Source organism: Heteronotia binoei, chromosome 7 (assembly GCF_032191835.1).
Source record: "Heteronotia binoei isolate CCM8104 ecotype False Entrance Well chromosome 7, APGP_CSIRO_Hbin_v1, whole genome shotgun sequence".
Classification (NCBI taxonomy): Eukaryota; Metazoa; Chordata; class Lepidosauria; order Squamata; family Gekkonidae; genus Heteronotia; species Heteronotia binoei.
The window spans coordinates 23656243-23679939 of NC_083229.1; the positions used below are offsets into that span (position 1 = coordinate 23656243).

The following is a 23697-nucleotide window of genomic DNA, read 5'->3' on the forward strand; positions in this document are numbered from 1 at the left end:
ACTGAGAGTGTCAAACATGTGGCCCGGGGGCCAAATCAGGCCCTCAGAGGGCTCCTACCAGGCCCATGAGCAACTGGCTGTCATCTGCTTCCTTTGCCCTCTCTCTTGCTTCCTTCTGCATTCCTTCCACTTTGCAAGGCTTGCTTTGCAAGGCTAGCACAGGAGCTACAGAGCAAAACCTCATTTTCTCCATTGGCTGAGGCTCCTCCCTTGGGGAGGAAGGAGGGGGAGGAAGAGTTTGCTTTGTCTGGCTTTTACAATTGCACAACAGAGCTACTGAGCTAAGCCTTTTATTAGCTGAGGCTCCTTCCCTCCTGGCCCCCTGGGGAAGGAAGGAAAGAGCCAGAGCTTCCTTTGCCCAGTTCACTGGATCCCATGGGAGAAATACAAAGAAAGCACCTTTAAGACCAATGAGTGCTAAGGTTTTAAGCATGTTTTAAGGTTTTTTTAAAAAAAATTTAATTGTGTTTGTCTGTGTCCTTTACAAAGTTTATATCTCTTCTATCTAATATTAAATAGGTACATATATGGCCCAGCCCAACATGGTCTGGCCCAACAAGGTCTCATTTATGTCAGATTTGGCCCTCATAACAAATGAGTTTGACACACCTGATGTAAAGCATTCAATACTCGTTATTCATTTCTTTCTTACCAGCATCTCCTGAAAGCACTATAGTGGAAAGTGCCATCAAGTCAACAGCCAAGTTATGACAACCCCATAGAGTTTCCAAGGCAAGGGACAAATAGAAGTGGCTTGCTATTGCCTGCCTCATGTAGCAACCCTGAATTTCCCTAGTGGTCTCCCATCCAAATACTAACCAGAGCTAAACCTGCTTAGCTTTCGAGATCTGACAAGAGCACTTATGATGCAAGAATCACCATTCATTTCTCCCACCCTCAGATGTGTATACTCACAGAGATTTTGATGATTTTGTCAAACAGATGTACTTGGGGCCCAAGGAAGTCGAACACAAAATACTGAGAGGGAGAGAAAAATTGAAAAAAATACAAAGTTAGTGTATTATGATGATGTCCACTTTGATGTTTATTAACAAGTTCTAAGATTTACATTAAGAAACCCTCCTCAGTTTCTTGAAGGCAGGAACTGGGAGTAAGTGTTCACCCACCACAAGTAAGCAATGCTGAGCCTACCAGCTGAAAATAGTGGGAGGAAGCCCCTGATTTTTAATGCCAGGGATCATGATATCTGCATGGACAAAACCTCATGGGACCAGGGATGTAGTAAGGAGGGGGATCTGTTGAAATACAGTGGAAATGTTGGTAGACTACAATGCACTAGGCGACCAATCACCTACCCACAATATGATTATAATAATAATGGGGTGCTTTCACATGATTATGGTTTGCAAATGGATTTTTCCATTTCACACAGTAAAACCTAACAGCAAATTTCATTAAAACGGATTGTTTAGGGTGTGTGAAAGCACCCATAGTGTTGGACCCAGACTACGTGGCAGTTTTCGCCGATTCCCCCTTTTCATAGCTGTCCTCTCCTATAAGTCCTTTTGCACAATCCCACACCCCTCAGGAGCACCATTTTGTGAAGATTAGTGGGAGAAGTGATGACAGGAAAGTTCCATTCTGCTGATAGTCTAGATCCAACCTCCCACCTTTCAAAGTTGTAACGATTACTGTGAAGAGCTCTCAACACCTGAAGTGTTCAGCTGCTAAATGCGATCTATAACACAGACACAAGCCACTTTATATGCCATTCCTTCCTCCTGAGAACTGAAGCTCCATAAGAAACGTAAGCGATCACTAACAATTGTCGGAACCTGCAAACCCACAATTCTTTGGAAGAGGCCATGACAATTATAGTGGTAAAAAATAGGTTGCCAGTTCTGGGTTGGAAAATACCTGGAGACTTTGGGGGAGGGGATGGAGCCTGTGGACGGTTCGGGGAGGGAAGGAACCTTGGCAAGGTATAATGCCATTTAGTCCGCCCTCCAAAACAGCCATTTTCTCCAGGGGGTCTGATCTCTGTTGTCTGATCTACTGTAATAGTGGGAGATCTGCAGGCCCCACCTGAAGGAGGGCAACCCTAGCATAAATCAAGTTTGCAGCATAGTTTTACTCAGGCCTCATTTTGGGCAGGAGCTCACAGGAGCATAGCTCCGGAACCTCTTTCTTTCTTTCTTTCTTTCTTTCTTTCTTTCTTTCTTTCTTTCTTTCTTTCTTTCTTTCTTTCTTTCTTTCTTTCTTTCTTTCTTTCTTTCTTTCTTTCTTTCTTTCTTCCTTCCTTCCTTCCTTCCTTCCTTCCTTCCTTCCTTCCTTCCTTCCTTCCTTCCTTCCTTTCCCACCCCCACACCCTCAAATACTTGCTTCTGGGCTCCATTTTTCAAACCCCCTGTGAGAATTTTGCTAAATTCAAAGATTTGACAAACATTCTAATATTTTCCCCACAAAAAATGGGGAAATAATCAAAACATATAGTTTTATATATACATATACGGTATAGTTTTAATGTTAAGATTTTAAGGTTTTTAAATGCTTTGACTTTTAAATTGTAATAATTTTGCACTTTGTTTATTGTTTTGTCGTTTGGTGTGAGCCGCCCTGAGCCATTTATGGGAAGGGCGGGATATAAGTCATAGAATAAATAAATAAATAAATAAATATAAAGCAGACAGATGGAAATCTTCACCATGCCACTGTGGCCACATAGGAGAAAGTCATTTTAAAAGTATGATGGGAGTCAGGTTTTATTATGACAATTATAATTCAAGAAGCATTTTAAGGTAAATGCTGAGCAGATATAATTTAGTACACCTTCCGGGGATGTCAGGGGTGTATGGCATATGCAAATGAGTTGTGCTGATGAGCTCTGGCTCCTCTTTTTCTATGAAGAAGGTGGAGTAGATTGAAGCACTGAAATGTAAACAGGGGATTAAATGATTTTAAGACCATATTTATTTCTGCTTTAAAGTAGAAAACACACTAAACAGGGACATCGGTTTTGCAGTTTCCCTAATTTTGCTGCAGAAGATAAGGACGTCGCAGGAAGCAGAAAAGCACATACTTCATTGTAGAAGGGTGAATTGGTTCCTTCCTTCACTGTCGTCTGCTTCTTTTCATCCCCTATCTCTATAATCACCACAGGATCGATGTTCTCGCCCACAAGCTGCCGAGCTTCAATGATGGTTATGGCAATCTGTCGGAGTGAAATGCAGCACATTTATTTCACTGGTTGTTTGCTTGGCCATTTATTTGTTGCATTATTTGAGGTTTGAGGCAGCTTTACAGAAGATCAGTCCAAAGGCATAAAATCTCAATTAAATAAAAAACATGAAAATACAATTAATCTAAGAGCAAGCTGTCAACCTAGATGCCCAGGGATAAGAAAACCGAGCAATCAAAACAGATTGCTTAGCAGAGACCCTGCAAAACCCCCAGTTTGATAGGCCCTGCGAATGGCCGAGAAGAAAAATGACTTTCGCACATCTTGTGGCGTTCCATTTTCATAGCACTGTTTTATATAAATAAATAAACTCTACCTCAGGGACCCTATTTATGTGGAAAGATACCACAGAAATGTTTTAAATGAATAAATACTGAGATTTATTATTTTATTTTATCAAATTTATATCCAGTTCTCCCCTAATGGGCTCAGGGCAGCTAACAACAGTTAAAAACCACATAAAATATTAAAAAACAGAATATGCAATAAAATAAATTCCATACATTAAACATAAACATATGTTTCAACCATAAAAATCCAAGATCCACGTTGATGTTTCTGATTGTCTGTATTTGTCCCATGAGATGTGGGAATGCTATCGAATTTTGCAAATTTCAGTGAAAAATTTCAGATCCTGCCATTGGTTCATCCAAAGTCATTTCTCCCCAATCCATACTTACTAAATTAGCTAAAAATATAACAGTTAATACTGATTCCCATTTTGGCAGCAGGTGTCTGTAAACAGCATTTTAAAAGGCACAAAAATTGCATGCAGTTTCCCATCAGCACCCAGTCAATATCCTGGCCACTGATTTGCACTTTACCTGATAATTCTGAGATTTTGGCTCCCCTTCATGGATCTTCGACACCAACTTTCCTCTGTTTATGGTTCAGAACACATGGACATACATCAGCATTTAAAAAGAGGTAGCTTTTTTTGCAACGTGACTTAGCATAATTCCCTACCGCTTTCAGTAACAGTTAAAATTGAAGAGTACTATCACCACAGTTAAAAGTTCACCTGAGGGACAGATAAAGGACAGTGAAGGGGCCATAACTCAATGGCAGAAGAGATGCTCTGCAAGGCATGTATAAAGGTCTTGAGTTATGCTCCCAAAAGGTCCAAAGGGATCTACTGTACAGAATACATAGCCCTAAATGGGCTCAGTCAAAGCTGGCTTCATTTACGCCTGTCTAATCTGCCTTATGGCTGAATGTGTGGAAATGGGCTGCTGAAGCTTTCCATGGCATGGGGGTAAAACTACATCACCTGCTAAATAAGATTTCATCAGGGCATTTTCCCCCCTACATCCAGGCTGTTAGCAACTCTACCTTTAATTAAAAGCCTGAGGGGAAAAGCAATATTTTGGTCTGGTGCCTAAAAAAGAATAGGATAGGCACGAAACAAGCCTCAAGGAGAAGAAAATTCCATAGATAGGGTGTTATCACCCAAAAAGGTCTGTCCCTGGTGACCACCCACCTCACCCCTGTTTTCCAGGCAGATCTCTTTTCAGTACTTCCTTTAGGCAAGGACCCGTGGCGCAGTGGTAAAGCTGCAGTACTGCAGTCGGAGCCCTGGGCTCACCTGAGTTTGATTCCAACGGAAGCTGGTTCAGGTAGCCGGCTCAAGGCTGACTCAGCCTTCCATCCTTCTGAGGTCGGTAAAATGAGTACCCAGCTTGCTGGGGGGAAAGTGTAATGACCGGGGAAGGCAATGGCAAACCATCCCATAAAAAGGTCTGCCGTGAAATCATTGTGAAAGCAGCGTCACCCCAGTCGGAAACGACGGGTGCTTGCACAGGGGACTTTTCCTTCCTTTCCAGGGTGGTGGTACACAAGAGATAAATGCCTTCTCTAAGCCAGCTGACAAGGCAGTGGGAGTTTCAAGAGCCACACAATATGTGACTCCCAAGCCACAGTTTGGCCACCCCTGATCAGGAAAACAGGAAAATTAAGTTTTTAATTTTCCTGTTTAAAAACAGTTTTCATACAGAAACAGAATACCTTAATATAGATCAGGGGTGGCCAAACAGTGGCTTGGGAGTCACATATTGTGTGGCTCTTGAAACTCCCACTGCCTTGTCAGCCAGCTTAGAGAAGGCATTTATCTCTTGTGTACCACTACCCTGGAAAGGAAGGAAAGGTCCCCTGTGCAAGCACCAGTCGTTTCCGACTCTGGGGTGACACTGCTTTTACAATGTTTTCACGGCAGACCTTTTTACGGGATGGTTTGCCATTGCCTTCCCCGGTCATTACACTCCACCCCCCCCCCCCCCCAGCAAGCTGGGTACTCATTTTACCGACCTCAGAAGGATGGAAGGCTGAGTCAGCCTTGAGCTGGCTACCTGAACCAGCTTCCGCTGGAATCGAACTCAGGTTGTGAGCAGAGGGCTCTGACTGCAGTACTGCAGCTTTACCACTGCGCCACGGGTCCTTGCCTAAAGGAAGTACTGAAAAGAGCTGCCTGGAAAACAGGGGTGAGGTGGGTGGTCACCAGGGACAGACCTTTTGGGGTGGTAACACCTTATCTGTTCCTCCAGGAAGCCCAGAGTAGGATACACAGTTCTCTCCTTGCCATTTCATCTTCAATGTAACCTGCTGAGGTAGTTTGGACAGAGTAACCTTGTGAGGTAGTTCAGACAGAGGGAGGAAATGTAGGCACAAAATGGCTGCCACAAGAGGCAGGGCCAGCCGCAACATTTCATTCAGTCACCCAGTGAAGATTCTTGTACTGTGATGGCAGCTGCTGACAAAGCAGTGTTTTAAAACATCTGCACTGTCTACCAAATCTCCAGTGGCTAATCAGAAGCCATAACTAGGGTTAACAATCCCCAGATGGGGGCAGGGGATCCTCCAGTTTGGAGGCCCTCCCCTCACTTCAGGGTCATCAGAAAGCGGGGGGAATGTCTGCTGGCACTCCATTATTCCTATGGGGACCGATTCCCATAAGGTATAATGGAGAATTGATCTGCAAATATCTGGGACTCTGAGGGGGGGGCAGTGTTTTGAGATAGAGACACCAAATTTGCAGCATAGTATCCAGTGCCTCTCCCCAAAATACCCTTCAAGATTCAAAAAGATTGGACCAGGGGGTCCAATTCTATGAGCCCCAAAATAAGGTGCCCCTATCCTCCATTATTTCCAATGGAGGGAAGGCATTTAATAGGTGTGCAGTCCCTTTAAATGTGACAGCCAGAACTCCCTCTGGAGTTCAATTATGCTTGTCACAACCTTGCTCCTGACTCCACCCTAATATCTCCTGGCTTCACCCCCCAAGTCTCCTGGCTCCACCCCCAAAGTCCCCAGGTATTTCTTGATTTGAACTTGACAACCCTAAGCCCCACAAGGCAAAAGTCCCACCTGCTTTTGAGAGCCAGTTCGGTGTACTGGTTAAGAGCAGCAGACTCTAATCTGGAGAACCAGGTTGGATTCCCCACTCCTCCACATGGAGCTGCTGGTGCGACCTTGGGTCAGCCACAGTTCTCTCAAAGCTGTTCTCTCAAGAGCAGTTCTCTCAGATCTCTCTCAACCCTACCTACCTCACAGGGTGCCTGTTATGGGGCGAGAAAGGGAAGGAGATTGCAAGCCACTCTGAGATTCTGAGTGAAGGGTGGGGTATAAAACCAACTCTTCTTCTAAAAACATTTGCGAGATGCCAAGAAAGTGTCAATGGGCACCATGGCACCCATGAGCTCAGAGTGTTTGACAAAGACTTTCATATATTCATCGGTTCTTAGAGTTGTGTCAGCCAGCCCAAAGAGAAAAAAAATTGCTGTGAATTTCTGCTTATTATCTAGATATGTGGCTTAACTTTATACCACTGTCTGTCTCTGACATATAAGAAATATCACTATGTTGATTTCGCAGCCACAGCAATAAAAGTGATTTAAGTCAGCAGCTGCCCTTCCACTGACACCAATGAAGTCTGGATCAAATTCATTAATTCCCTTTCCCCCCCCTGTGACATCTTGTCCATTCTCCACACCATGCGGTACGGCAGCGCTTATTCCTAGTTTTCCTTCCATAACTCTCCCTACCTTAGACTTATTTCTGGTGACAGGTGTGTGTTTTTTTCCCCTTTTCTGACAATTCCTTGCTGACAAGAACATCCCCCTACAGCGTGGATAAAAACAATAACTTCTAAGAGAGAAGCTTTTTCAAGTATGTTCATTTTCTGACACCAGCTGCATCAACAACAAAAATAGAGCCACCGAAACCAGGAGTCATTTTGTGCTCCAGCAGAACAATACCTCTTCTTCCAAGACCCTGAGGAACCAAAGCTACTGGTAGAGGCTGCATCATCAAACGTAATTTCTCCTTCATCCCCAGCAGGTATCTCTTGCTGCAGACTGTCCGTGTCATCCTGATCACCTGGTTAATGGAGGGGGAAAATGATCTTGGCTTCTGTAAATGAAGAACCTAGCACAATGGTCTTCAATTCATGGGTTGGGATTCTTAGGTGGGTTTTAGAGCCCTTTAAATAGGGCTGGCCAGGCGCATGGGGTTCTGGCGCCTGAGGCAGAACCCCAACGTGCCCTCTCCCCCGGGAGAAGTGTTTTACTTTTTGCTGCCCAGACGTGACGTCATTGCGCTGGGCACTTGGCGCTAGTGTTCCCTCTAAGCTGAGTTAGCATGAGCTAGCTCACAGATTTTTAGCCTCCAGCTCACACATTTCTGTCTTAGCTCAGGAAGGATGATCCCAGAGCACACTAATTTATGCAGTGAGTAGCTCACAACTTCAATGCCAGTAGCTCACAAAGTAGAATTTTTGCTCTCAAGACTCTGCAGCTTAGAGGGAACATTGCTTGGTGCTTCGCTTCCCCAGCACCCGTGGAGGACACTGAGGAAGGGAAGCACCACTGTTTCTCAGCTCTAAGGGATCTGCGGAGCTCCTCCGATCCCTCAGAGCCAAAAGAACTTGACGCTTTGCTTCCCCAGTGCCCTTAGAGGATGCTGGGGAAGGGAAGTGCCGCTGTTTCTCAGCTCTGAGGGATCAGGGAAGCTCCTCGAATGCTCTTGGAGGATGCTGGGGAAGGGAAGTGCCGCTGTTTCTCAGCTCTGAGGGATCAGGGAAGCTCCTCCAATGCCCTTGGAGGATGCTGGGGAAGGGAAGTGCCGCTGTTTCTCAGCTCTGAGGGATCAGGGAAGCTCCTCCAATGCCCTTGGAGGATGCTGGGGAAGGGAAGTGCCGCTGTTTCTCAGCTCTGAGGGATCAGGGAAGCTCCTCCAATGCCCTTGGAGGATGCTGGGGAAGGGAAGTGCCGCTGTTTCTCAGCTCTGAGGGATCAGGGAAGCTCCTCCAATCCCTCAGAGCCAAGAAAAAATGAGCTGGAGGCTCAGGGACGGTGCAAGCAGGGAGGGGGCACCCGCCCCCTGCCCCTGCTTGGAGCTGGGACCCTAGGCAATTCCCTAGTTCACCAAGTCCCATGCGCTGGCCCTGGAATGGGGTCACAAGCCCCAGAATTGCTCTCCACTTTTGCTGCCCTGAAGGAGTTTTTTCATGGGCAGCAAAGGTGCCATGACGACTCCTGTCTCTTTGAATGCATTCGAAGAGTGGCAGCTGGATGGCAAAAGAAAATCTTCCATGGCTCTGACTCTTGTCTTTTTCTTAAATATGGTACACCTTCTGTGCTTGGTTTGTTTTTCCTTCAGCGCTTCTAGCCCCACTGGTGGACCTCCTGATGGCACTTGGGTTTTTTGGCCACTGTGTGACACAGGGTTGGACTGGACAGGCCATTGACCTGATCCAACATGGCTTCTCTTATGTTCTATGTTCTCTGTGTCCCCCCTTTCCCCTAAGGGAGGGAGTGGGTGTTTTGGCGGAGGAGGGGGGTGAAGGAGTGATGGAGAGGGGTGTTTGGGAGGGAACAGATAAGCCCTCCGCCCTGGGGTGGGGGCTTGAGTGTTCTCTGGTAGGGATGCCAGCCTCCAAGTGGGACCTGGGGACCAATGTTCTCTTCTAAGTTGCAGAATCTTGTGAGCACAAATTCTACTTTGTGAGCTACTGGCGTTCAAGTTGCGAGCTCTTGAATGCTACTTGAAACGTCGACTGCGGGGTGACATGATAGAGGTTTACAAGATTATGCATGGGATAGAAAAGGCAGAGAAAGAAGTACCTTTCTCCCTTTCTCACAATAAGAAAACTCATTGACACTCAATGAAATTGCTGAGCAATCAGGTTAGAACAGATAAAAGGAAGTACTTCTTCACCCAAAGGGTGATTAACACATGGAATTCACTGCCGCAGGAGGTGGTGGCAGCTGCAAGCATAGACAGCTTCAAGAGGGGACTGGAGAAGCATATGGAGAAGAGGCCCATCAGTGGCTAATAGCCACAGGGTATAGATGGAGCTCTCTGTCTGAGGCAGATGCTCTGTATTCTTGATGCTTGGAGGGGCACAGTGGGAGGGCTTCTAGCCCCACTTGTGGACCTCCTGATAGCACCTGGTTTTTTGGCCACTGTGTGACACAGAGTGTTGGACTGGATGGGCCATTGGCCTGATCCAACATGGCTTCTCTTATGTTCTCTTACGTTATATTCCTGTCACTAGACCTCTTGTTCTACTGCCCACGGTCCAGGTTGACCTGAGCAAGATCATAACTCCCTCTTCCTGTAACGTGACTCCAATATAATGTGACTTCCTGTCATGTGCTTGCCTCTCAGTGGGAACTGTGCTAAAAAGGCTCCAGCAGGGTTTTTTTTTTAAGCAGAAACTCCTTTGCATATTAGGTCACATGCCCCTGGTGTAGCCAATCCTCCTGGAGCTTACAGCAGGCCCTGTACTAAAACCCCTGTAAGCTCTTGGAGGATTGGCTACATTGGGCTGTGAGGGTGTGGCTTAATATGCAAAGGAGTTCCTGCTACAAAAAAAGCCCTGGGCTCCATATATGAAAAGTCTGAGAATGACTAGTTACTGGTTTATTTGCCACAAGGATAGCACAAAACATCTCTGCTGTTTGATCCGAAAATCCCTGTTTGAATTTTATTCCGCCCTTGTGCAAATCAAATCTGTGTTTCTTTATTTTGTATAAATATGTTCATTGCCTTGCATGGAGCTTCTCCCATAAAATGTTTGTTTCAATAAAAGGTACATGTTTCAATGTTATTCGAATACATATAGAGCAGTATTATAATATTATTTATAAATGACATCCATGGCATATATAAATATCCTACAGCTGCATATACAGAGAGAAATCATCATGGTGCAACCCAATCTCATCAGTTTTGGCAAGCTAAGCAGGGACAATACTTGGATGGGAGACTACCATGGAAGGCTCTGTAGAGGAAGGCACTGATAAACCGCTTCTGCTTCTCAGTTGCCTTGAAAGCTCCTTGCTAGAGTAACCATAAGTTTGGTTGCGGCCTGAAGGCACCTCTGTATGTACATAATTGCATATACAACCCATGCAACATATTCCATGATATACACAAATCAACAACACGGGGATGACTAATGCCTTTGACAAAAGAACAAGCAAATATAACAATAAATGTAATTGAAAACATTTGTTTATTTTTGGTACAAAATCCTCCTAAGAAGTTTTGACAGAGGCCATAACTTGGCATTCCATCCCCGTCGCCAGTACTATTGCTCTGGGCCTGAGGCTGAAAACCTTTAATAGCCAAGTACAGGGCTATTTTTGTAGAAAAAAGCCCAGTGGGAACTCATTGGCATATTAGGCCACACCCCCTGATGTCATCATTGTTTCTGTTGTGTATGTGAACTGTAACGGGTATATTTAATGGTGTTCCTGCCTGGCTCATTGGAGCCTTTAGGTAGGAGCTTGGGGACTCAGGAACAATGGCCAGTAGAATCCAAATCCCTGCTGCCCTGCTCCAATCACAGGCCCCCTGCTGGTTTAAATAACCCAATGGCATCCTAGTGTGGGAACCTTGAACTGTATATAGTTGGTCCCATTGGCCCAGAAAAGCAGTCTTCTAGTTCAGCCGTTACTGTGCTATAACTAATAAAGAGAGCCATGATCACTGCAACCACGTCTCCTCTATGCATTGAACCCACTATATTATCGTTTCACACAGGGCTTTTTGGTAGGAAAAGCCCAGGGGGAACTTATTTGCATATTAGGCCACACCCACTGGTGCCAAGCCAGTCGGAATTGCGTTCCTGTGTGTTCCTGCGCAAAAAAAAGCACTGGCCGAGTATTATCGTTGTGCATCTCTCAGCAACATTTGAAATCTTCCTCCAGCCTAAGGAGCTTTCCATAGATACTTCCATCAGAGGAAAGCTTTAGCTTTTGCTGGTCAGAGTGGCAGGATAAATGGCAACGAATGCATTTATTAAGGCCCATTCCATGACCTGCCTATCTGAGGCATGCTGACACCACCTGACCCTCCCATCTGGAAACACCCATCTAGGTTGACGGGTCAAGGCAATACATAACGCACTTTATCTGAGGTTCCACTGAAGGAATTGCCCTGTGACGTTAGAAAGAACGACATCTTATGCTTCTTCTTTGTTTGCTGTAATATTGATCTAGTAGGTCTTACCCACAGCTCCTTTGTTTGCAATCGTTAACCCCTTGTCCCCTTTTTTCTTCTTCTTCAGCTTTATTCCAGCAAAGAGCCCTTTTCTGCAAAAAGAAAAAGAAATCAAAAATATCTTTTTTAAAAAGCCATAGAAATATTAAGAACATAAGAACAGAAGAGAAGCCATGTTGGATCAGGCCAATGGCTCATCCAGTCCAACACTCTGTATCACAAAGTGGCCAAAAATTTATATATACTGTTTTCTCTAACGCCAGAATTGATTTTATTTAATCAGATGCTGAACTTTATTTGTTGGAAATGCCTGCATTTTGAAACTGCCATCCATTATAAAAGGAAAAAAAAGTCACTTCCATAGTTAGGAAGTATAATTCATATATTTCTGCAGGCCCATTTGGGAGGGAGCAATGTTCCCTCTTAGCTGCGGAGTCTTATGAGCAAACATTCTACTTTGTGACCTACTGGCATTAAAGTTGTGAGCTACTGTATAAATTAGTGTGTTCTGGGGTCATCCTTCCTGAGCTAAGACAAAAATATGTGAGCTGGAGGCTAAAAATCTGTGAGTTAGCTCATGCTAGCTCAGCTTAGAGGGAACACTGGGAGGGAGTCGTGAATGTCACCCCAAAAGCAGCTTGCAAAGGAGATGGAGCAAAACTCAAAATGGCTTCTGTAGGAGGTGGAGACAAATAGAACAGTCCCCTTGTACCTCCGAGGAAGAAGGGAAAAGGGAACCAAACTCTGACTAAGAAAAGTATATCGGCTTACTGGTTCTCCTGATCTTACAGTGGAAAATTCTTTCATCTGAATGAGGGCATCCAATAACAAGCTCTGCCTTACAATATCCCACCTCTGAGAAGTTTAGCGGAGCCAAGGGAAGTACTGGCCCATGGGCACCGTATTGGAGGACCCTGATGAAATCCATGAAAGAATCATAATAATATCAATAAAATCATTTAAAACAGCATCAGAACATGATAAAGACAATTCTGATGGGCATATTCCCCTCATGAAGATAACAGACTGTGCTTTACATTATTGTCCCAATCTAGTTATATGGATTAGGCCAGGGGTGCTGAACTCATTTGTTATGAGGGCTGGATCTGACATAAATGTGACCTTGTTGGGCTGGGCTGTCATAAAATGTAATGCCAGGTAGTGGACACAAACACAATTAAAGATTTTTTTAAAAAAAAAACTTAAAATAAAATATGCTTAAAACATTAGCACTCTTGCAATATTTTGTTTATTTAACAGTCTCTGATAACTGACACCTCTTGTTCTGAATTACTGTGTCAAAAACTGGAGACAATGTCTGTGCTGTAGCAATCTTGAGTATGCTGTTCAGGTGTTTACATTGCAAACCTACTTTTGATTTGCTCGTGGGCCTGATAGGACCCTTCTGGGGGCCTTATCTAGCCCCCAGGTTGCATGTTTGACACCCCTGGATTAGGCCATATGACCATAAAAGCAGGCTTAGAACCATGGTATATAAGAAAAGTGCTGCTAGGTCAGAGCAATGGTCCATTCAGTTCAGTACCATCTTGCTTGCAGTACCCATCCAGGTATTTCTGGGAAGCCCTTGAACTAGGGCATGCAGTTCCCCCACTAGAGATGTGCATTGGCTGTATTTGAGCCAAAAAATAACCCCAAAATACTTTTTGGTATTTTTCTCACCTGGATGCAGATCAGAGTCCAGTGTCAGCTACCCAATATACCTGTTTGCAAATAATCCCCAAAAGGTTCAGGATTATCTGGGAATGGCAGATAGCCACAGTTAAAGGGCATTTAAAAGGCTCTTAGTCCCTTTAAATGCTGCTGGAGTTAACTCTCAGCTTGGAGAAGGCATTTGAAGGGATTGCAAGCCCTTTAAATGCCTTCACTCACAGCTTGCAGAAGGCATTTAAAGAGGCTGTGATCCCTTTAAATGTTGTTCCCCCGATCCATTGGAAACAATGAAGGATGGGAGTACCTTCTTTGGAGGCCCATAGAATTAGACCTCCTGGTTCAATTCTTTTGAATTTTGTGAGTTCTTTTGGGGAGGGGTACCAGCAACTATCCTGCAAGTTTGATACCTCTCCCTTTAAAAACAGGCCCCTCAGCCCCCCTGGATCAATTTTCCATTATATTCTATATTATATTTCTATTATATTCATTGATGACAATGGTCCCCATAGAATATCATGGGACAAAAAGGGGGAGGGGTTCCAGAAAAATTCTGAATCTGAATACCACACTGGTATTGAGATCTGGGAATATTGGAAAATACCTAACAAAATCTGGTCCAATACACCCAAACACGAAAAATCTCATTTTTTTGCACATTCCTATCCCCTACCCAAACAACTGGTAGTCAAGGTACACTGCCTCCGGACATGAAGGTTCCACAAATTAATTATGTGTTGTGTGAAGGAGTACTTTCTTTTGTCTTTCTTGAGTCCACTGCCCATCAATCATATTGAGTGTCCATGAATTTTGGTCCTCAGTCTCCCAGCCCTGTTGAATTATTGATCAACTGTTCAGAGCTTGGCTGCTGCACAAGAGCACTGTTGGAACAGGGCCTATGCCTTTAACTGGCAAAGTGGCCAGGGATAGAATTCCAGCAGGAGCTCCTTTGCATATTAGGCCACATACCCCTGATGTAGCCAATCCTCCAAGAGCTTACAAAAAAGAGCCTTGTAAACTCTTGGAGGATTGGCTACATCGGGGAGGTGTAGCCTAATATGCAAAGGAGCTCCTGCTAGAATTCCACCCCTCGGCATTATGCAAATACTTGTCTTATAGGTATTGCATACTCTGATAGGTGCAGAGCAATGCCCCATGTGGTTAATGCAGCTGAATTTTTTAAAAGGAATTATTTCAAACACCCCTTGCATCCCATTCTGACAGCATTGTGTCTTGCTTTTAAGTTCCAAAGGTACAGCTTTCCAGCAGACTCCCCCCACCCCCCCAAAAATCTATATTACCCTTCCTAGATGCCATCTCATTTAGAATCATAGAGATGGAAGGGACCTCTAAGGTCATCTAGTCCAACCCCCTGCACAATGCAGGAAACTCACAAACACCTCCCTCTAAATTCACAGGATCTTCATTGCTGTCAGATGGCCATCTAGCCTCTGTTTAAAAACCTCCAAGGAAGGAGAGCTTACAGCTCTGCAGAAGACATCTGATCCTATCTGGCACTTCTCTTACCAATAGTTGCTACTGAAAGTTCAGTTTAAAGGAAAGGAACGGTCCCCTGCGCAAGCACCAGTCGTTTCCGACTCTGGGGTGACGTTGCTTTCACAAACCTGCAAAAACATATGTTTGGTCTGTCTAAAAGGCTGGTAGATGTGTCGGTCTTACTGAAACTTGGATTAAATTGAATCTTTCACCCTATTGAATTTATTTGCTTTGTAATGAAACTCTGTCTGTATATCTGCTGAAGAATTAATAGAATAGGTCAGTTGCACAATAATATTCTCTCTACAGCTCAGCTGGAAGGGGAATGATGAGGGGATGTCTTTTGTAAGCGCTTCCACCAGCTGCAAAAACCCTTGTGGGGCAGTTGTTCAAAGGACATTTGTCTGTCCTGAAAATACATACCCATTCTGCAGAGACACCAGGACAGAGTCACCATAGTGCAGCAAAGAGAGATGAACCCCATAAAGCTACCTTCTACTGAGCCTGAACTCTGGTCTATTTAAGGACAATCGTGTCTACTCTGTCTGGCAGCGGATCTCCAAGGACTCAGGTTGAGATCTTTCCTATCACCTACTGTAGGTGGAAAGTGCCATCATCACAAATAAATTATGGCAATCCCATAAGGTTTTCAGAGCTAAAGACAGACAGAGGTGGTTTGCCTGCCTCTGCGTCGCAACTCTGGACTTCTTCGGTGGCCTCCCATCCAAGTACGAATCAAGGCCATCCCATCTTAGCTTCTAAAATATTATGAGATTGGACTAGCCTCTCACAGAGCTATTCCTCTCAAGAACAGTTTCTGTCAGAGCTCTCTCATCTCCACCTACCTCACAGGGTGTCTGTTGTGAAGAGGGGAAGAGAAAGGGGATTGTAAACCGCTCTGAGACTCCTTCAGGTAGTGAAGGGTGGGGTATAAATCCAATCTCCTCCTCCTTCTCCTCCTTCCCCTCCTCCAACATTCAGGTCAGGATGTTCACCTACGACCTGCTCCTTTTTTAACTGGAGACACCAAAGATTGCATTATGTGTCAGTGGCAGATCTCTACCATTGAGCATGGCTCCTCTGAGCCAACATAATCTAGCAGGTGGCTGTGCTTCATTCCCTTTCATCAGGATTTCATCAGGATTGAGCAAGAAGAAGACTCCCACCCCATTGCTGCCTTTTCTCTCTCTTCCCACCTCCCACCCCAGTCATCTTTCTGTGATAGCCAGCTGATGGACACCTTTCTCTTTCAACCCACTTGTAACAGCAGCCCACCCCTACTCTTGCAGAAGCAGTAGCAGCAGCAGTATAGTGAAGTGCAGAGAGTGCAAGATAGGGTTTGTAATGTACTGAGTGACGAGACGGTTTGAAGGCAACATGCTTTATTCGGTGGTACATTACAAGAGAGAGAACACGCGGGCCGGGTCCCGCCCCTGAACTGCCCTCAGTCTGACCAGTCCAATCCTGGCCAGTTAAACTTCCCGCCACAGATCTTGATGGGCGGGGCGTCTAGCGAGCTACATCCAGGGACCAGTGGGTTTTCCTTGGTCGCCTCTGTAGCGATCGCCATGCGGTACATTAGCTTACGTTTCAAGACATAATAGGGTTTTCACTCCATGTCCTGCACACTGTCTGCCCCAAGCCTCCGGCTGTCAAGAAGAAAAGCAATTAGAACCAGAAGAGGGAAGGAACCAGCAATGCAATGATGGGAGTGAGCAGGATGGTAGGAAGGAGGGGTGGGCATGAGCAAGAGAGGAGGAAGAGAGTGGGGGCAAGGGGGTGTTGCCTCTTCTTGTAAATATCTCTTTACAAGAGTTTCCCCTCTGTTTGCTCATCTCAATTCCCAGCTCCTTTCATTGCACAGATAAATCTTTCCCTTCATATCTCTGCAACTCAAAGGGCTAGAGACTTATTTTTAAAAAGAAGAACGAATAAACGCTGGGTATTCAGGGGTACTAGTAGATCATTGGGATTCATTGTTATAACGTTATAACACTATAGTACAATAGCGCTTACAAGGGGTTTTTTTGTAGCAGGAACTCCTTTGCATATTAGGCCACATACCCCTGATGTAGTCAATTCTCCAAGAGATTACAAGGCTCTTAGTACAGGGCCTACTGTAAGCTCCAGGAGGATTGGCTACATCAGGGGTGTATGGCCTAATATGCAAAGGAATTCCTGCTAAAGAAAAAATCCTGGCATTTACTGATTTTTTAATAAGGCTGAAAAAGCTCCCAGTGTTGCATTGGAAGAAAGCTACAAGGGAAATGGTAACTGATGGAGGAAAGTGAGTGTAAAACTCTTGTGTGGAAGTTCTGTTGCCAGTGCAAATGCCATATTGGGTCTGCTGTACAATAATGTACAGTATTATGTAGGAATTCAATTCATCTTCCTACTTTATATTTATCTTAATTTTTAAGTTTGTACGCATACCAGCTTTCTATCATTAATTTTCAAGTTAGTTTTCTAAAAAAAAAGAAGGTAAAACTAGTCCCCTGTGCAAGCACCAGTCATTTTCAACTCTGGGGTGATGTTGCTTTCACAGCATTTTCACAGCAGACTTTTTACGGGGCGATTTGCCATTGCCTTCCCCAGTCATCTACACTTCCCCACCCAGCAAGCTGGGTACTCATTTTACTCAGAAGGATGGAAGGCTGAGTCAACCTCGAGCCGTCTACCTGAACCAGCTTCCACTGGGATTGAACTCAGGTCGTGAGCAGGGAGCTCAGACTGCAGTACTGCAGCTTTACCACTCTGCGGCACTGGGCTCTTCAGTTTACATCCAAAGAAAAACACCGCAGTAAAACCAGCACATTAACCACAATAACAGAATTACAACACAGAACTAACAATATAACATTAAAACTAAAAAAAGGAACATCAGTTTTGTCTCTCTCTACCGTACTGAAAGAAAAATAAGTTTAAACCCAAAAAGTCCATCAACAGAAGCCCAACAAGTAGTGTTGCTAGCCTGCAGGGGGAGCCAGGCAATCTCACAGAATTTCAATACATTTCCAGACAACAGAGTTGGTTTCCCCTGAAGAAAATGGCTGCAGAGGAAGGTAGAACCTATGGACTCTCATCTCCATTGTGCTTCCTCCCAAAATTCAACTTTCCCTAGGCTCCACCCTCAAATCTCCAAGAATTTCCCAACTCAGAGTTGCCAACGATCACTGCAAGGCTTCTGGTTGGTCATTGGAGATTTGATTGGCTGGGCATATATTTAAAAATGTTGCTTTGGCAGCAGCTGCCACAACAGCTCAAGGAACTTCAGCAGCAGCCATTTTGTGTCTGGCCTCCTGTGGCAGCCCTTTTGTGGCAGCCATTTTGTTAGGGGTCCCAAATCCCCCGCTAGGCCTGGAGACCCCCGATTTGGAGCCTCCTCCTCCCGCTGGCCATAAAAGGGAAAGCGGGGGGGGGAGGGGGAGAACGGCAGCCCTTCCCACCCAGCCCCGATCGCAGCAGCCAGAGCTCTTCCGTTTTCTCAGGCTGCTTCCCGCCCCCAGTCAGCTGGCCGGTGAAGGGAGGGGAGCCCAGCCACGCCCCCAAAGGACCATGTGCCTTTGCACCTCCGGAGGTGAGTGAGTTCTGTCTCCTGCATCAGATTTCCCAGAAAGGGGGGGGTGGAGGGGGTGGAGAGGGAAACGTCTTCTCATAGGGTATAATGGGGAATTGATCTGGAGGTTTCGGGGGCTCTGGGGGAGCTGTTTTTTGAGGTAGAGGCACCAAATTTTCAATATAGTATCTAGTGCCTCTCCCCAAAGTATCCCCCAAATTTCAAAACGATTGGACCAGGGGGTCCAATTCTATGAGCCCCAAAAGAAGGTGCCCTTATCCTTCATTATTTCCTATGGAAGGAAGACATTTAAAAAGGTGTGCTGTCCCTTTAAATGTGATGGCCAGAACTCTCTTGGAGTTCAATTATGCTTGTCACACTCTTGTTCCTGGCTCTGCCCCAATGTCTCCTGGCTCCACCCCCAAAGTCTCCTGGCTCCACCCCCAAAGTCCCCAGATATTTCTTGAATTGGACTTGGCAACCCTACATTTTGTAGGTATGCCCACCACACTGTGTCAGAATTCCAAAGGTGCCCATAGTCTCAGAAAGGGTGAGGAGGACCCATATCCTAGAGTGTCATGATGTCACCTCCAGATATAAACTGGGAGTGATGTTGTGATGTCACTTCCCATCCCCAAAATACTCCTGCTAGTTTCCCACACTCGGCTGGCAACCCTGATCCTGCTGTGAACTGTGTTGTCTACAACATGAGCTGTAAGAATCAATCTTCTAGTTTTTGCTTAGAAATTTTAGAAAAATATCTGGACAGCTTAATACTTCAGCAATATATGTTCTTTCCCATTAATACAATGTTAATATATCATGACAGAACAAGACTGCAGGATATAGACAGACACATTACAAATTGAAGGGAATGATCTCCAAGTATGCCAGCACCATCTGTCTAAATGATTTCAGATTTCCAAGTAATTGAAAACACATTTTTTTTCTGAACAAAATGTCATGTTTATGGAGAAGAGTAACATGAATAGATGGATCATCACCACTTCCCTCTCTCTTTGGCCAGCATTACAAGAATATTTGGCTAAATCTGTTATTTGTTGGTTTATACAAGCAGTAAAGACCACCACAGAAAAGAAAGCCGAGATATTTACATGCAAGGGACAAATAATCCTTTCTCACTAAGCCGGTCCATGGGAACATTTTACATGTGGTCCTAGTTTGCATTGCAATCATGGCATAGGAAGAGAGTGGTTATGTTTTCCCCGTGTACTATTTTCCCACATTGAAATGGTCCTGGGGACTCAATGAATGGGAAACGAGACCTATATACAGTTAAAAAAAAAAAAAAGCATTAATATACTTGGTGGAACGCTCTGCCAGAAGACATCAGGGCCCTGCGGGATCTTTTACAGTTTCACAGGGCCTGTAAGGCAGAGATGTTCCACCAAGCCTTTGCATAAGGACAGCAATGGTTGTCGTGTTGGCACCTTTTTCTCTCTATCTTCTTTTGGGGTGATCCTCCCACCCCTGATGTGATTCAATGACTGAGTAAGAGCGCTTTAAAGATGCCATCAGGGGATGTAATTTTTTATTGTAACTGATTTTTATATATGTATTTTTTTAATGTTGTACATCGCCCTGAGCCTGTAAATGTAATGTAAATAATAATAATAATAATAATGCAATAACTGAATAAGAGCCCTTTAAAGATGTCATCAGGGGTTGTAATTTTTTATTGTAACTGATTTTTATATATGTATTTTTATGTTGTACATCGCCCTGAGCCTGTAAATGTAATAATAATAATAATAATAATAATAATAATAATAATAATAATAATAATAATAATCTCTTTGTCCCGTTGGGAAAACTTAATATGTACAGATGGGGTCCGTGTTAAAGATTCCCCAGTGGGGCAAACAGTAGCTCCCCTGGACCATTTCAGGTTGGGAGGATGGTGCAGGGAGAAACAGAGTTTACATCTGCAACCCACATCCCACCCCCTGAAGGAACTGGAGTGGAGACAGGTGAACCAGTGCATTACATCACTTCTGGTGAAAAACCAAAAGCGATGTCAGTACATTGGAATGCAGCTCTAAAATTCACCCCAAACTCTATGATTAAACCATAGAGTTTGGGATGAATCCTAGAGCATAACCCTAATGTAATGACATCACATATGCTTTTTCACTGGAAATTATTTTATCTGCCAACCTTGGAAGTGCTGGCAGGGAATGGGAGTAATCATTGGGAGGGACATGTACCCCCCCCCCCCAGGGGAAAGCTTAAGTCCCCTCTCTCCATGGCCCACACATGCTTCCAAAAGTACAGACCTCCCAGAACACATCTGTTAACTTGCCCCACAGATATACCTGGAAGAAATGTATCATATAGTTCAACCTAAAGAAATGGCATTTTCTCCAACTTAGGTTGGTTCTCAGACATTGCTAGGTAAGGCAGATCTGGCCATTGTCACATATGTTTTATAACACTTTAGATTCCTGTGATGTGCTCTCTCTTACGCCATTTGGAATATGCTCCGAAAACATCAACTGGTACAAAACTGCAGCTTCCTGCTCATAGAGAGCCCATCCATTCTAGATAAAGCAGGTGGAAACTTTGCATCTTTTTCCCAATTCAGAAGCACACTTCAGGCAACCATTTCAAACATTACGTAAAGGCGAGGCTGTACCTGCCAGCAAGATGACACTCAGCAGGGAATAAATGTACCTAAGCATAAAATAAACAACCCAATACATAACAAATGTGCATCTCAAAATATAGCTTTTCCCTAAGATCTTTTGGTGCACTTGATTCCATTGCGTGCTTAACTTTCTTAGGCCTGCCACACTTTCTAGTTTTGTCAAAATGGGTAAAAAAAAATGTCACTTCCTTGTCTGTCAAACTAGAGGCCAGCAAGCACAACAGTGAATGAGCCCAGAGTAAACTCCATCCATTGCAGAGGCCTAGACTGAAAAAGAAATTTGCACCTTTTAAAATAATCTTCTACTACTAGGGTTGCCAATCTCCAACTGAGGCCTGAAAATCTCCAGGAATTACAATTCAGTTCTCCTGGGAAAAAATGGCTGCTTTTGAGGGTGGACTCTGTGGCATTGAACCCACCAGGGCTTTTTTTGTGGGAAAAAGGCCAGCAGGAACTCATTTGCATGTTAGGCCACACGCCCTAACTCCATGCCAGCCGGAACTGCGTTCCTGTACGTTCCTGCTCAAAAAAAGCCCTGGTACCCAGTGAGGTGCATCCCCTCCCCCAAACCAAGGGTTGCCAATCCCCATGTGGAAGGAGAGGATCCCCCGGTTTGAGGCCCTCCCCCCACTTCAGGGTCATCAGAATGCGGGGGGGGAGGGGGGAATGTCTGCTGGCCACTCCACTATTCCCTATGGAGACCAATTTCCATAGGGTATATAATGGAGAATTGATCTGCAGGTATCTGGGGCTCGGGGCGGGAGCTGTTATTTGAGGTAAAGGCACCACATTTGCGGCATAGCATCCAAAACCTTTTCCCAAAAGACCTTCCAAGTTTCAAAAAGATTGGACCAGGGGGTCCAATTCTATGAACCCCAAAAGAAGGTGCCCCTATTCTTCATTATTTCCAATGAAGGGGAGGAATTTAAAAGGTGTGCAGTTCCTTTAAATGTGATGGCCAGAACTCCCTGTGGAGTTCAATTGTGCTTGTCACTTTCTTGCTCCTGGCTCCACTCCCAAAGTCTCCTGGCTCCACCCCCAAAGTCCCCAGATATTTCTTGAATTGGACTTGGCAACCCTACCCAAACCCTCTCCAGGAATCTCCAAGAATTTCCCCAGGAATCTCCAGGAATGCCCCACTGCAGAGCTGGTAATACTGTATATTACTGAGAATATGGATTTCCATATTTAAATTTCACAAGTACATCTTTTCAGAATCTCCAAATTCATTACATACTAGTAAATTTCTGAGACCCACAGCACATCCTGGGAATAAGCCCACTTTCCTGGGAGTATGCCCCACTGAATAGACCTTAGTAGGATTCTAAGTAGCTAGCTGGAGATGGCTGTCCCAATACTTTAGTCCATCTTGGGCCTGCTGTACAATAATGACCAATATTAGGTCCTAGTTCAATTAATCCTGCTCAGCCTCCCCTCTGCCAAACTGCTACATCATTTGGTCCAACTGTTATTGTTAGCTAACTCGGCGACCCTTGGACCTTATTGAATCCGAATATCTATAACTAGGGCTTTTGGGGTAGAAAAAGCCCATCAGGAACTTATTTGCATATTAGACCACACCCCCTGACTCCACACCAGCTGGATCTGTGTTTCTGTGCATTCCTGCTAAGGAAAAAGAGCCCTGTCTACAACTCTGACACAAGCCCAGGATAGTATGATTTTTGGATTGCCATTTTTATTGGTTCTGATTGGTATTGATGTTCTTAAAGGTTTTATGTTATTACTGTTATAGTTGTGGGGGTTTTGTTGTAACCCACCCTGAGCCTGTTTGCAGGGATGGCAGGATAGAAATTAAATAAATAAATAACTTCTCCACCTTATATTTATTTTAATTTATAAATGTGTATACATATACCAACTTTCTAGCATATGATTTCCAAGGTACTGTGCATCCAAATAAAAACAAAGTGCAGTAAAACCAACCCAGTAACACAATTACAATACAGCACTAATAATAAAATATTAAAACTAAAAAAGAAACATCAGCTTTCTCTCTCGCCATCTTACTGGAAAAAAAATAAATTTCCACCCCCCAAAAAAGTCCATCAACAGAAGCCATAACTATTTCTTAATCTAGACCAATATAAACAGACAGGTAAGATTTAACAGAAACCATGCCTATTTATTAATCTTGACTGATATAAACAGGCAGATGAGATTTTACTCAGAAAAAGTGTAAATCTAAATTGGCTGCACAATTTTCCTTTCAACTAGTCCCAGAGTATTCAGTGTTTTTACCTGTGGGATTGTGGAGTGCCCTCTCTAGAGTCCATTTTTCTAACAAATGCTTTCCTTCCAGCACTTGCTTCTCACATTGTGAACATACTCTCCACCTCACATGTGTATTTGAGACTTCTTTACTTCTAAGTAATGGGTTAGTCAGATATGCAAATACAATCCCAGAATGGAGAACCAGCCAATTGTGCAAACATTAGCTTGGCTTGGATGTACTGGAAACTCTTTTTTTTCTCAGACATTAGGAGGGGGAAAGGAAAGGAAAGGAAAGGAAAGGAAAGGAAAGGAAAGGAAAGGAAAGGAAAGGAAAGGAAAGGAAAGGAAAGGAAAGGAAAGGAAAGAAAAGAAAGA

The 23697-nt window shown here is 44.3% G+C and overlaps 1 protein-coding gene across 1 annotated transcript in view; it reads right to left on the reverse strand.

Annotated features, from left to right (window-relative positions):
• FER1L6 (fer-1 like family member 6) overlaps positions 1-23697 on the reverse strand; it is a 152581-nt gene that overhangs the window by 99890 nt on the left and 28994 nt on the right. The window contains exons 2-6 of the mRNA XM_060243113.1: positions 11711-11793; positions 7450-7570; positions 4024-4078; positions 3041-3172; positions 916-978 (exon numbers count right to left, since the gene is read on the reverse strand). Coding sequence (XP_060099096.1) covers positions 916-978; positions 3041-3172; positions 4024-4078; positions 7450-7570; positions 11711-11793 — 454 coding nt within the window. The remainder of the gene's footprint in view (positions 1-915; positions 979-3040; positions 3173-4023; positions 4079-7449; positions 7571-11710; positions 11794-23697) is intronic.